This window comes from Gracilinanus agilis, chromosome 1 (assembly GCF_016433145.1).
Source record: "Gracilinanus agilis isolate LMUSP501 chromosome 1, AgileGrace, whole genome shotgun sequence".
Taxonomy (NCBI): domain Eukaryota; kingdom Metazoa; phylum Chordata; class Mammalia; order Didelphimorphia; family Didelphidae; genus Gracilinanus; species Gracilinanus agilis.
This window is the reverse complement of record NC_058130.1, coordinates 187,789,788-187,805,717: the sequence shown is the minus strand read 5'-3', so window position 1 is coordinate 187,805,717 and position 15,930 is coordinate 187,789,788. Positions and strand designations below refer to the sequence as shown.

At 34.3% G+C, this 15,930-nt stretch overlaps 1 protein-coding gene across 3 annotated transcripts in view; it reads left to right on the top strand.

The window, feature by feature from the left end:
* The window catches only part of SMARCA2 (SWI/SNF related, matrix associated, actin dependent regulator of chromatin, subfamily a, member 2), a 215,224-nt gene that overhangs the window by 31,047 nt on the left and 168,247 nt on the right, over window positions 1-15,930 (top strand). For all 3 annotated transcript variants that reach the window (XM_044659297.1, XM_044659311.1, XM_044659304.1), the window contains one exon: window positions 6,337-6,586. In XM_044659297.1, the coding sequence (XP_044515232.1) occupies window positions 6,337-6,586 (250 nt within the window). The remainder of the gene's footprint in view (window positions 1-6,336; window positions 6,587-15,930) is intronic.

Genomic DNA, 15,930 nt, shown 5'->3' with positions numbered 1-15,930 from the left:
AGATTATATGGCTCTGACATGTACGGGTAATGCTTTATTCATCTTAATTCTTTTGGGGTGTTGGGTGGATAGCTCCAAGATTGGTAGAACAGAAGAGCACTGTATGTGGAGATTACCTAGATCTTAGCAAAGCCTTTGACAAAGTTCCTTGTGTTAGTGTATTCAAAGATAAGATGGAGAGACGTGCACCTGGTTAGATCCATTTAGAAATGTTTCACTGGCTGAATCTAAAGGATAATCATTAATGATTCAATGTCAGTTTGGTTTGAGATCCTTAGTGGAGTGCCCCAGAGAGCAATGATTGACCCTAGGTTGTTGAACATTTTTGTAATGATTTGCATAAAGGCATACACGGCATATCTATCAAATTTTAAGGTGACATGAGTCTTGGAGAGATAGTTAACACATTGGATAATATAGTTTTGGCCTCCAAAACTTTTGATGAGTTACAGCTGTGAACTGAATTAATTAAGAAGAAATTTAAAAGGGATAAAGGTTGTACACATCTTGTTATTATTTGTTGTTCAGTTATAGAAGTTGCGTCTGATACTTTGGGACCCCGTTTTGGGTTTTCTTGGCAAAGATACTGGAATGGTTTGCCATTTCCTTCTCCAGTTCATTTTACAGCTGAGAAAACCAAGGCAAACAGGGTTAAGTGAATGTCCAAGGTCAAACTACTAGAAAGTGACTGGATTTGAACTCAAGAAGATGAGTCTTCCTGACTCCAGGTCCAACATTCTGTCCACAGTGCCACCTGGCTGCCTTGAGTTCCCCCAAAAACCAATTGACTCCACAAATATATTGTGGTAGAACTAAAAGTCTAAAAACAATCTGGGGATTTTAGGACACTGCAAGCTCAATGTAAGTCAACAGTGTGATATAACAACCAAAGAGGCTAAATGCATTAAATTATTAAATTAAATTGCATTAAAAGACATACAGCATCTGGGACTGGAGAGAAGATAGTTTCACTTTGTTTTGCCTGGGCCGATCATACAGGGAATATCGGGCTCAGTTCTGGGTAGACATTTTATGAAGGGCATTGTTAAACTGGAGAGTGTCCAGTGAAAAAACGTTCAGGGTTGTGAAAGACCTTGATATGATGCCATGAGAAAAATGATGAAAGGGTCTGTGAATGTTTGGCATAGAGAATAAAAGACTTAAGAAGTGGAACATAGGAGCATAGACCTAGAGAAGAGGTTCTTAATTTTTTGTGTGCCATATACCCCTTTGGCAGTCTGATGAAGTCTATGGATCCCTTTTTAGAATAAAGTTTTAAAATACATAAAGTAAAATACCTAAGATCACAAAGAAACCAATTTTATTGAAATATAATATCAGAACTTTTTAAAAAATAAGTTCACATATCCTAGATTGAGAAACCTTGATATATAGCCATATGGAACTTTAGATTCCTCCCTCTACCCATTATGTAGATAAGAATATTGAGTCCCAGACAAGTTGTGACTTGTTTAAGGTCACCACAGTAAAAAGTGTTTGAGGCAGGTCTTGAACTCAAGACCTCTGATTCCACAGGCACTGCTTTTGAAGCACTATCATCAAGAATTTATAGTTACTGTCTAAGAGAAGAACAATGAGTCTTGTTCTCTTCAGTCCCAGGGCAGAACTACAAGCCGCAGATTATCAATTATACAGAAGCAGATTTAGGTTCAATGTAGGGGGAAACTTTCTAAAAATTAGAGCTGTCCAAAAGTAGAATAGATGCCTCAGGAGGAGGAGAAGGTTCTCCTTTGTTGGACTTTTTCCACTTGTTGGAGAAATTAGAAAAGGCTTATGTCTTCTGGCATAGGTTCAGCTAGGTGGCCCCTGAGATACCTTCTAGCATTGAGATTCTATTAATATTTTCTCATTTTATTCCAGGAATTTCAGAGTACAGAATTCCATGTTTCAAATTTCTCTAGCTCTTTGCCATAAGGGTGAGTCAGCAGGATAAGGATTTTTGTATGGCAGCCAGCTGGCTTAAAAAACTAGCCATCCATGCTAGATGGATTTTAGGGTCAGCAAAGGAAAATAAACAGATTCCCCAAAATACAACAGCTTTTTAAAAATTTAACAAGCATTTTTTCTTCCTTCTTCCTCCACCACTCCATTACAAAAGAAAAACCTTGTAAGAAATGTGCACAATAAAACAAACAAAAAAATTCCAGCAGTGGCAATATACAAAAATGTATGTCTCTTTCTGTGTCTTAATGTCTCTCAGAAGGTGAGTAGCCTGCTTCCTCATTGGTCCTCTGGAATCATGGTCGGTCATTGCTTTGATCAGAATTGTGAAGTGTTTAAAAGTTGTTTTCTTTATAATGCTATTGTATAGATTCTTCTACTGGTTCTTTCTACTTAACTCTGCATCAGTTTATAACAGTCTTCCCAAATTTCTTTGAAACAATCTTTGTCATTTTTAATGCTAAAATATTGTTCTATTACATTCATTTACCATAAATAGTTCACACCCTTTTAATTTCTAGTTCTTTGCCACTTCAAAAAGAACATCCATAACATTTTTGGTTGTATTTAGGGCCCATTCATCTTTCTTTGATCGCTTTGGGGTTTAGGCCTAGACATATTTCTGTGGGGTCACTTTTGGGGCCTAGTGTCACATTGCTTTTTAGAATGGCTATTCCAATTCATAGTTTCACCAAAATAGCATTAGTGCATTCTGTTTTCCCTCAGTCCCTGCAGAATTTGTCATTTTCCTTTTTATTGTCTTTGTCAATCTGGTGAATATGAGGTGGAACCTCAGAGTTTCTTTATATTTCATTTCTCTAATTTTTTAGTAATTTGGAGCATTTTATCACATGATTATTACTAGCTTAACTTTCTTTCTTTGGAAATTCCATATTCATATCCCTTGATGATTTCTCAATTGGGTAATGGCTCTTATTCTTATAAATTTGATCACTCCCCTATACATCTTGGAAATGAGACTTTTATCAGAGAAACTTGCTGAAAAGTTTGTTTTTTAGCAAGTTAACAATTTTCCTTCTACTTTTAACTATACAATAATAGATTAATTCTAGGTTATATTTCCTTAAATTAATACAATTCTAAAATTAGAGAAGTGAATACACCTAAAAGAGCATTGTAAGATACTGTTTCATTCATACTTTTTACTGGCATCACTATTAAGGGGAAGAAACCCTAAACAAGTAAGCACAATCACATGTAATAACTAATATGTGTAATATGGCTTCATTTGTAGCAGTTTCATGTCTATTTTCTTTGTGATATATATCCCAATTTTGGAGAAAAAATACTTTGAGAGTTATATTTTCACCCAATTTTCATGACAGGTTTTAGAAATCTGATTTTTTAAAAAGATTATGATGCCTACACATTAAGCATATCAAACACACAGTTTTCCCTTCTCTAATATGAGTGCAGGGCAACTAGGCAGTATAGTATATAGAGTGCCAGACCTGGAGTTGAAAGGAACTGGGTTCAAATATGTCCTTAGATGCTTCCTAGCTGTGTGACCCTGGGCAAGTCATTTAACCCCATTTGCCTGGTCTTGCCATTCTGTCCCAAAGATGTCACTGGAAAGAAAGTAAGGGTTTAAAAAAATTATATGTACATATACGCACACACAAATATGTACATATATATGTATGTATGTATATATGTACGTGTATTATACATATATATATATGTATATATATATATATACACACACACATAAAATGAGTTCTACTTGCTCCTTGGGAATATTATAAGGATTCATTAAATCACAGGTTTAGAGAGGACTTTGGAAGTCATGTGGTATATATCTTCCTTCCTATGGACACCTAAACCATGCCATATAGAGGAAAACCTGTCCTATTTTAAAGTCCTCCAAGGAAGAAGACAAAGACTTTCTTCAGCAACTCATTTCAGTGTTTAGCAGCCCTGAGAGTTAATCTTTTTATACTACTTTGCTATAAACATGGATGACAGAAGCCATGAGTATAAAGCATCACAAAAAAGTGTGTGTGTGTGTGTGTGTGTGTGTGTGTGTGTGTGTGTGTGTGTGTGTGATAAAAGCTTACTTTGAGGGGAAAAATACTTACCTCAAAATCTGTTTCTAATATTGCCAATACATTTCTTAGTGCTGCAGATTTTTTGGAAGAAAATATGAAAAAAAAGAGCTAAGAAATAACTTAAAGAGGTAACTTAGGCATACCTGTGCATTATGCTGTCTTCACCTAATATTTTCTTGGCTTTCCTAGGCAGAAGGATGTGTAGTTAAGAAAATGTTTTCTTTTCCTTTGGTACTCTATTCTAGTTTTGTAACAACCCTTTTGCCACAATTCTTCCTTATGACTTATAACATTGGCACTAATTTAAGTCCATTTCCAAAATGATTCTCAATGGAGATTGAATAAGTGCACAGTTTAAAAAATAATAGGTTTTAAATTATTATATTTAATCACTACATCAGCCTTCATTATTCTCTTCTTCGGTCTCTAAAAGATCAATTCCTTTTAACATTGAATAAATTTTCTGGCTGGTCTTGCTCAAGAGAGCTATGAAGAACTTGGAGAAAGAAATGTATCAGTGTTCAAAAATGTGAATACCTATCTTTGAATTATTTTATTTATTCATGATAGGCTCACTTAAAATTTTTAGAATTTATAAATAGATAAAATGCACTTAAGATGAAAGGCAGGTGGGAGAAAAAAATTCTTCCTTTGGCCCTTGCTTAATAATTAGAATTTACTTCCACCTTACTTTTTCACATTTTTTAAAAAATAAATTTTAGGGGCAGCTGAATAGCTCAGTGGATTGAGAGTCAGGCCAAGAGATGGGAGGTCCTAGGTTCAAATCAGGCCTCAGACACTTCCCAGCTGTGTGACCCTGGGCAAGTCACTTGACCCCCATTGCCCACCCTTACCACTCTTCCACCAAGGAGCCAATACATAGAAGTTAAGGGTTTAAAAAAAATAAAAAATACTAAATTTTATTGGTATCTTTTATTATAGCATGAGTTTCTCCCAATATCCCTCCTCTATCTCCCAGAGAAATATCCTATAAAAGAAATAGTATCTTTTTTTTTTTTGAAACCCTTGTACTTCAGTATATTGTCTCATAGGTGGAAGAATGGTAAGGGTGGGCAATGGGGGTCAAGTGACTTGCCCAGGGTCACACAGCTGGGAAGTGGCTGAGGCCTGATTTGAACCTAGGACCTCCCATCTCTTGGCCTGACTCTCAATCCACTGAGCTATCTTTTAAAGACAAAATTTTAAAGAGCAAAAGAAGAGAAAAATTAGCATAACTAACTGATCAATGTATCGAAAAATAAAAATGTGCAATGAGCAATGCTTCTTACACAACATTTTTATGTAAAACTCAAGGAGTTTAATTAAATATAGGATCTCAGAATTTTTACCTATTTATACACTTTTGTGTTGACCTCCTGAGAGAAAAATCTTTCATATCTTAATGCTTTTTTTAAAAAAAGATGAATCTCAGTAGATTTTTAAAACCCCTTATCTTCTTTCTTAGAATCAATACTCTGTATTAGTTCCAAGGCAGAAGAATGGTAAGGACTGGGCAATGGGGATTAAGTAATTTGCCCAGGATCACACAGCTAGGAAATGTCTGAGACTAGATGTGAGCCTAGGACCTCCCATCTCTGGGCCTGGCTCTCAATCCACTTAGCCACCTAGCTGTCCCCTTTTATAAATTAAGAAAAAGTTACACTGAATATATTTGGATACTTTTGTGACAATATTAAGATATATATATATATATATATATATATGTATGTATATATATAGAAATAGATAGATAGATGTGTATGTATGTATATGTATTTAAAAGCCCAATATATATTTTCCTTTAAATGTTGATTTGTATTTTAGAGAACCGATAAAAAAGGAATGAGTTTGTTTTCCTTTAAAAATACATGACCTAATCATATTTGTAATTCTGATTTCAAAGAATCAAAACTCTATTAACAGAATTATATCAGGAAGGAGTGTGGAGTGTTCTACATTTCATTGCAGATATGAAGGCAGCCTCCACATTCGTTCTAATTGCTGCTCTACAACTCTCTATTCACTTGAGCATTGGATGTACCTTTATTTTTTTTTAACCAACTCATTAAAATCCAAAAATCCAAATAAGTTTGTATTGTCAGTAGTTTCTGATTCACTTTTTGGAGGGCTCATCAATGAACTGCTATTTTCCTGTAGGGACAGAGATCAGATTTTGTTTTAATGTTGAAGATAGTTGTCCTTTTTATTTAATAAATAAGCAGGACAATTGTTGTTATTATTATATTTGTATGAACTAAGGTTCAGTCTCAGATTGCTATTATTATGAAGTTTTTAAATTTTGTAGGTCAAGCGCCAGATATGAATGTTCCAAGTACCCCTCAAAAGCTTGCAGTTCCACCTCCAAGCGGAAGGCCTTCACCAGCCCCTCCAGCTGCTCAGCCTGCTGCTGCCCTGCCTGGACCTTCTGTGCCACAGCCAACCCCTGGACAGCCTTCACCCGTTGTTCAACTACAGCAAAAGCAGAATCGGATCAGCCCCATTCAGAAACCACAGGGACTGGATCCTGTTGAAATACTCCAGGAGAGAGAATACAGGTAATACATTAAAATTAAGAATTCAAATGAACAATGATAATATAAATAACACACATTTTAAAAAATCATACTTTTTGGTTTACCAAGTGCCTCAAATCTAATATTACAGTTGATTATTATAGCACCTTACAAGTCCCCCATTTTAAAGCAAGACACAGATAAAGAGGTTAAAGGTTTAAGAGGTTAAGCCTGGTCGTATGCTATCAATTATTTGAATATAGTTCCTTTGGCTTCCAAATTGGTACTACAACATACTACCCCCTTTTATTTACTTTTGGCGAACTTGTATTTTAGCATGTTTTCAGAAATGTAGCTGTTAGTTACTATCTTTTTTTCTTTTATGGTGACCAAAGAAGGAAGTGAGGGAAGAGGTATAATGTTACTGAAAATATTTGACAGAACACTGGTGTGATAGCTTAAATTTACACAGTGTTTGTTCATCATTTTTGCAATATTCTTTAAGTCAATGAGCATCCCATAGCCAGGTCATTAGGACTGCATTTTGAAGTATCTGTCATCTTCCTTAGTTTTGAAAATCAGTATCTTTGTCCATCTCCAGTACCGTGTTAGCTTTCTCAATTTCCATGACTTTTTGGTTATCTCTGGCAGTAGTTCTGCCTTTATATCTTTTTAAATATTTTCAGTACTTTGGGTATGTATCTATCTGTCCAAACCTGATGATTTGAATTCCTTTTGAGCATCTTGAACTTCTCTGCCACCATTTCTTCTTCCTGAGCTTTTTAGTTCCCTCTTAGTAATTTTAGATACATCTTTACCAATCTGAAAAGTGTTCATCTCTTGGCAGACAAACCAAAAGCAAAATAGAAATAAATAGTTCTTTCTTTTCTTCACTTATCCCCAAGTGTTCTATCTACCTTCAAACTGTTGTCTAATCCAATCCTTGATCTTCTTGCCTTCATTACAGCTAAAAAGACTTTTTTGGGTGTATTATCATTAGCATTTATAAAAAGCTTTAACATTCTCAGCTTTAGTCTTCCTGACATTTTCTTATGGAAAGCATGCCACTTTTGTATTCGTTCTCAAGTTATCTGAGTAAGTTTTCATCTTCTGCTTAGGTCTATTAAAAATTCTAGCTGGTTGATGAGTTTACTCTAGAACAACATTCATCTTTTCATACAGTTCTTCCTGTTTTTCTTATTGGAATTATTTGTTTTATGTCATCAGAACTTCATTCTTGAATTCCTCTCATCCCTTTTGTGTCAGTTTCCCTTATAGAAAAACAGATCATAAGATACATCCATCATTTCTCTGAGCTCTTTATTTTACCTTCTACTGATAATTCCTTTTCTTAGTGAGGTTCAGAAGATCAGTTCCCTCATTTCATCTGCTTCCTGAAAAGTGAAATGATCAGTAAGCCAAGTGAAAAATTTCCCAAATTATTATTTTTTTAGCAGAGAGAACTCCCTCTGGTGTCCTCAGAGTTAAAGCCTCCCATCATATGCTGCCTCTTACCTAGTTTTAAGAGCTATTTGTGCCCAAGTGTGCTACCCCCCACAACACTACTTTCTTCCTTCTTTGATCATCACTCAAAAGTACTCCACCATCATCTCTCCTAGAACTAGTTCATGAATTCCCACAGAGGAGTATGTTATTTTAATATATATGTATATACATATTTAGCATCTTCATCATACCTTTTATCTAATCTGTACCTTTTGAATAATATACCTGCGATTCCTTTGATATATTCCTGGCATAGGTCACATTCTATTCACTCTTTGTACTCCTGAAATAATATTGATCACCAAGTTATAGATTGATAGATATGGCAGAGTGATAAGAATTTTGTTATTAAATATAAACTCACTTTGTTACTTTTAATATATTATTTATATTATATTATAACATATTTCTATATTATAACATACTTATATTATTTATCACTATACTTATAAAATATATTTTATTATTTAATAGTAATTTTTTCTAAATTTATTACATAATATCACATAGTTAAGTTATCTTTAATTATACATTGTTAATAACTTTTGCTATTATATAAATATATTAATATCACACAAATATAGTTTTCATTGTTTTATTTGTTTTCCTGTTTACTCATATTTATTTATTATTATAAAATTTCTACTTCATCACTTTGGGATTTTTTCTTCCCTTAGTTTTATCATTTGGGGGATGTTGTGTATTCTGCCCAGGTGCACATTATTAGCCTTCTTTTGGGGTTTGAGAGAGTGCCAGGATTTTAATGCTTACAAGAAANAAGAAAGAAAGATAGATTAGATTAAGTCCCTCAAGCATTTGTGAGAGGCAGCTAAGAACTCTTTTCCTCTTTGGTCCTCTTTATGATTGAATGACTGCATAGCCTTTAGCATTTTTTCCAGTAGATTCAAAGAGGCTGATGCATCTTTATCATCTCACTGAAAGACTCAGGGCAAAGTTTAAGTGATACCTCTTTTGCAATTGGAGACATTTACTTTGGGCAAAAATCATGTCAGAAAGTTCTTTTAAAATGATCATGTCTTTCCTTTGAGAAATACTACTTACATTGTCTATAATAAGTAAAGGAAAATTGTAAGAATATTTTCTTAATTAATTTGCTATATTCAACAGTTGTATAAAGAAAATATAGTATAGGAATACTTCCTGCTGTTTGTTGGATTAGAGATTTGGGGATCACGGGGACACTTAGATTTAGACAATGAAAGCCACAATTTATATAGTAGGAAAAATCATTTTAGCAAACTGACAGAAAGGGATAAGTGGGGGGGAGCTCATGAAACTAATGGCAGGAGAAGGTCCAGTAAAAGCTCTACTGAGTTGTCAATATAGGGAACATCCAGAATTGTGAGCTTGCTCTGTGGGTAGTAGAAGTTTCCCTGAGCCAACAAAAGACAGGCTATTTTTTTTTTAAAGAAATGAAGTTCTTTGTCTAGAAACTGGCTAATTATTCCATGCTTTGGTGTTATATAATATAATAGAATCAATAAGGGGACTCTGCTGGTGGTACTCAGGCAGTGGTCACTTTATGTCTCTTCAACCTGTTATTCCATACAAGTGGTCACTCAGATTCCCTCCATCTATCCTGTCTGAGGGTTTTTTAGAAGATTCCTTTGAGACTCTTGCTCTTTTCTCTTACCCTTTTATGATGCAACTGGATAGATCACTGTATTTGTTCTTCTTTGGAGGCATTCCATGAAAATAAAGCTTTTGCATGCATAACTGGAAAATGTTTGCTTATTTACCAAACACGGATTGTTTTGCTTTCACTAAATTAATATTCAAACTGTCATCCTGCAGATCTTGAGATAGTTAGATAGATTATAAATTTCTTGTTCTCATAAGGATTTATTTTAGAATGCAATCATTGATAAATTCAGTCTTATTTTACATTCTCTCAGGATCTGGTATGAGAACAAGAGCATTCTGGTTTATGAGAGAGAGAAAAAAAAGGAAGATTTCCTTTGATTTTTGTCATATCCCGATTTCCATTGATATACTAAAATGACTTCTCAGAAATTACCAAGCAGTCCCATTATAGGCAGAGTGGCCCAGAATATCATGTCGAGGTCCCCCATCCCCCACCCCAAGTGTTAGCCTGCTTGCTACTAGAAGGAACAGAATGTACCAGTGTCATTTTCTGTACAAATAACTCTCCTACAGGAATCATAAACTTCTCCTCTGGACCTGAACAAATATCTGTTGCCTTTAATGGAACTCCCTTTCTTGCCAGAGCAGTAACCTCCCTTGATTTACTGTTCAATCTGTATGAAAAACCTGACTGACCTAATTCTGTTTCAATTTTCTGTACTCCTGAGGAGGCTAAATGAGTCTCCTGCAGTTATGCAGTATTACATCCTTGTTGTTGTTTCAGGAAGTTTAGAATCTGGAATCTCTTTATCAGACTACCTGCTGTATTCCATTGATGGTAAGATGAAATTGTCTGGAGAAGAGCATTACTTAAAATGAAGACTTCTATTAACAACAGGGAAAAAAAATACCAAGTCCTTTCCTGAAGAGGATGATTTTTTTTCATAGCATTGTATAATAGAAAGGGCACAGGACTGGGAATTGCTATCCCTGGGTTTGAATCCTGGTTCCAACGCTCATTTTCTGTGTGACTCTTAAGAGAATCATTTTACATTTCTGAACCTTAGTTTCCTTATCTGTTAAAATAGGCATAATACTAGTATATTGCATAACTCATAGGGTTGCTCTGAGGAAAGTGCTTTGCAAAGCGCTGGGTAATGTTTATTACTGCTATTATCTCACAGAGTCCTTGCTCAGATACCTCATCTAAGCATGTAGGTCACTCTGGCTTCTGGAAAGCTGTGCCAAGGAAGCAGAGCCTTGGCAAGGTCTACGCAGCTTGGTGTGGTCCCAGTGACAGAGTGTTCTTGCTGTTCTAGCACCAGCTTAACTAAGTACAGAGGGGTTTGTAATGAACAGGTTAGACCACAAGGTGATTAGTGCTTTGGCCATGGGGCTCAGTCTTGTGAAATCCCCTTCACCAGTGACACTTGTCTAGTGCTTGGAAGGGGGGAGGGAAGACTTAAGGATTCCATGGATTTCAACAAAATATAAATAGGAATGTACAGCATGGAGTGTCAGACTGAGTGTTAGACACAGAGTTAGGAGGACCTTGTTTGAAGCCTCATCTCATGCACACATGAGCTGTGTGATCCCCTGGCAAGTCACTTAACTTATCTGTGTTTGTTTCCTCATCTGTCAAAAGAAGGGGCTGGACTCAATGGTTTGTTAGGTACATTCTAGTGTTAAATCTGTAAAGCTATAATCCTATGTTGTAACTACTAAAGGAACTTCATTGCATCCACATTGATATACTTTACTATAAATAAAATAAGAACTTACATTTAAATGGAAGCAGGGCTCACAGGTTCTCCTTGGAGAAGCAAATAAAGCACTTGGCAAAGTTTGTTTTTGCTTTAGTCATTTTGTCTTAAATAGTACCCTTGGTAAGCAGAACAATCACCATAAAGGTAACTGGAGATTTTGACTAGCATCTGTTACAACGGATGAAGAAGGGAAATTCTATCAAGAACATGATAGTAACATCTAAAACAAGTCAGTAAATACTTTGGTACTTGCTGACTTAAATGTGAAAATTGACCATAGGAAAAGTGCTAAAAACATTTTGGAAATCAGGATTCAGGATTAAGAAAGAGGGGAGATAAAAGTCTATTAGATTACTTATATATGTATAAAATATATGTAAGCAGACATATTTTGAATTTTTTCAAGAATAGAATAAAAATAATTAGCATGTTGTCAATTTGGAAGTCATTTCAAGTTTTTCTTTTTGTACAGTTAGGTCATTGATGGGTCAAATTCAATATCAAAGTAAAAGAAAAGATGAGAAACACTATGCAATTATAGCAAGTTAGGCCTACCTAAACAAACTATCAACTTTGAATAATGGGAAATGAATTAAAAAATAAAGACAGACAATATTGATTATACCAAATGAAGATGACTTTGCACAAACAAAATGAATCCAGCTAAAATTACAAGGGAAGTAGATAAGTAGGGAAAAAAATTTGTAACAAATTGTTCTGATAGAAGTCTCATTTCCAAAATATGTAAGCAATTGATTCAAATTTATAAGAATAAGAACCATCCTCTAATGAATAAAGACTGAAGGATAGGAACATACAACTTTCAAAGAAAAGAAATCCAAACAAATAGCCCTTTGAAAAATGGTCAAAATCACTAGTAATTAGAGAAATGAAAATATAACAATTGTGAAGTTGATTTATCTCACACTCATCATATTTGCAAAGATGACAAAAAAAGAACAAATGACAAGTGTTGGAAACACTGAGTGAAAGTCACGTTAATGTACTGTTGATGGGTGTGAATTCTAGAAAATAATGTAAAATACTGCCCCAAAAGCCTTTTAAATGTTGCTATTGCTTTGAATTAGCAATCATGATGATAGACCTATACTCCAAAGGGACAAAAAAAAGAGGAAAATGATCCATATGTAGAAGAATATGTACAGCAGCTCTTTTTGTAATAATAAGGAACTAGAAACTAAGGGCTTAGTCATCAATTGGAGAATGCCTCAACCAGTTATGGAATGGAATGATATAAAGAATGGCAAATAGATGACTTTCAGGAACTCTGAGAAGACTTGTATGAACTGATGCAAAATGAAGTGAGAAGAATAAGGAGAACAATGTATACGGTAACAACACTGAAAAAAAAAAACAACTTTGAAAGACTTGAGAATTTTTATCAATTCATTTACCAGCCATGATTCCAGAGAACTGATAGTAAAGCTTAATACCTACCTCCTGACAAATGAAGAATTCAGGATGTTGAATGAGATATTTATTTTTTGGATATGGTCAATGCAGGAATGTGTTTTATTTGACTGTGCATATTTGTTACAAGAGTTTTTCTTTTTGTGGGGATGGGGTGGTAGGAAGGTGAGAAAAATAATTATTGTTAATTGGAAAATACATAATTTAATGATAAAGAAAATTATCTATATTGTTTATTATTATGATCACTTCTTAGAAAAGTTCACTTTTATATATAAACTAATTGTCTTGAGGGGGATATTAATACACTCAAGAAATCAATAACTTAGAAACACTCAAAATCTCCTGGCCAAGTAAAGAGATATTGCTAATAAGGGTAATAACTGTTTAGAATATTATCTCCAATTCTATCTGTATGCATGTGTTTTTTTGTTTTTACATGGTTGTTTGATTATTGGCACCTCCATTACACAATGAATTCTTTGAGAGCAAAAATGTCTTCACCTTTCTTTGTATCTATCATGTAATAAACACTTATGAAATGTTTATTGATTCATTCCCTGCAAAACATTATGAAGAAGGAACAGCTGGGTGGCTCTTGGTTCAAATGTGGCCTCAGACACTTCTAGCTGGGTGACCCTGGGCAAGTCACTTAACTCCCCAGGGCTTGGCAAAGGGTTAATCACAGTATTGATTATAAGACAAAAGGTAAGGGTGAAAAGAAAAACCAAACATGAAGAAGGTGCTGGAAGACAATGAACAATACTATTTCACAGAACAGTAAAAATCGATAGAAGGAAAGTGATCCTGAAGAGAGCTAGGTATAAGAGGCAACTAAGTTAGTTATCCCAAGACTATTTTTAGGCTAAACTGAAAGAAAACAAAAAAGATATAAAATGGAGCAAATTTACTCTAATATGCTCTTATAAACAATGTTGAAATACTAATTGTTGATAGTAGTAGAACCATCATCTATGAAATCTAACACTGAAACACTTAATGTGCTATGTGAAGAAAGTGAAATTTCACCTAAAAATAAAGTCAAGAAAAATGATCACCTGAAAACATGACCATCAATAACCCAAGAAATTCAGTACTTTAGTATTTTGGCTTCACCAATGTAGATAATCATTACAGTGAAAAAAATCACAGTCTATGCACTATGTGAGGCTTATCCATGTTCTTCTGGAAATTACTCAACAGAGTTTCTACCCAATGTTCTGGGTATCCTCTTGCTCTCTTGACATTGTATGGTTACTAGAGAAGAACATAATTTTTATGTTGCTTAACTCTTTTTCTCACTGCCTGACTGCTCCACCCATTTTTTAAGGTAATATATCTCACTATTAGCATGTTTTACACTGTGTATACTATTCTCTTCTTTTTTCACCCTCATGATGTACCTTCCCATTGCCATTTAGGCCACTCAATTTAAAATTTTAATAAACTGTTGTATTTGATGACTTTTAACCAGCTAGTATAATTAAATGTCTACAAGAAATGTTGGCCTTTGTTATAAGGAGAAGATTGAAGGTCTTTAAAAGGTATGTGCATTTTCACAAAGGGAATTTAATTTAGCTCACTCTTCTCTTCATGTTCAACTCAGGCCAAACTTATTATCCATGGGCAATCTCTTTCTTTCTAAGATGAATGTATGCTCATGGAGCAACTCTATAGGTTAGCCATCTAACTGCATGTCTGGGCAACAGGCAATCAATCAACAGTCATTTATTAAGTAATTACTATGTGCCAGGTAGTACAGTGTGTACTAGAATTCTTCATTCATTGTTTTTTTCCAAGTGTCAGGTTAAGCCAAATAGTTTTGAATGAGTATAGATGTCATTTAGAATCCCTGCAGCATTTTCAGATTTGATTCATTCATCATATTCTTACTTATAACAGGAACATCTGGAGAACTTCATCACCTATAGGGACTTTGCTATGGACAAGTTCCATGACAGTAGCAAACACCTTTCTTTAACAAGTCTGCATCTCCTTGCCCTCTGCCTTGCCCAGTATTAATGACTTCCCTTTTCTAGGACTCTTGATGTTGAAATGTGGATAAGAGATTCTTTATTGGAGGAGAACCTTTAAGGTTGTTTTTTCCTTTTTTTGTAGCCAAACAGTAAGCATAATGGGATCATTTATCTTATGTACTTTTTAGTTTAGTTGCATAGTTGTAGAGTGTAGAGTTTTGGCCTGCCATAGAATATCATTTGCAAAAAAAAAAAACAAAAACAAAACTTTCTTTTCCTTTCATCAATTATGCCCTTGACATAAGAGTCAATTAGTCTCTTAATTTTGTAGCAATGAAAAAAATAGATATTTACCAGATATTTTCCCCCAGAAGTTATCAATGATTTCTTTTGATTGATATTTTGTTTAGAAGTTCTGGGTAATTTTCTTATATTACTTCTTCCAGTGTTCAGGGTATTTTTTTTTAACTTATCATGTTTTTCTGAGGGAATTAGAACATTAAAATTTTCTCTATGAATCCTGTCTTTAAGATCATTGTGTTTTACTTATGTTAAATGGTTTATTATATAATATATGTATAGTCTTACATATATATAGTTAATATGTGTCAATTTTAATCTAGTAACCATACAGAAAGTGTTATTTTTTTTGCTTTTTGCTCCTCTTCTTCCAGATTGTTCTTCACTTCTTAACATTTGCCTTCCCAATCAGTTCTACTTTTTTTGCTTGTCTGGTGAGACTTACCTCTGTGGATTTAATTTATTCTATACCACCAATCATTTCTGATATGCAGACTATAAATTAGCACTTTCACAGTATTTATTTCTCTTTTAAACCATTCACGGACATTCTGCTATATCTTTTTAGTCCTTCAGACTTTTGCTGAAGTCATACTTGTTAAGACAATTGATGGGAGAAGAATGGTTTTGTGATTAAAAACCTTAAGTTTAGGGAAAAACAAGTCACATTTCTTTGAGATATGGTGATTTCTAGAGAAAAGCTCCTTGATAGTTTGATACATTCTTATTGCCTTATTCTACCACTTTGTTCTTGGTTGTCATTACAATTGTTTGTTTGGCTCTGATTGCCCAATTATTGCTT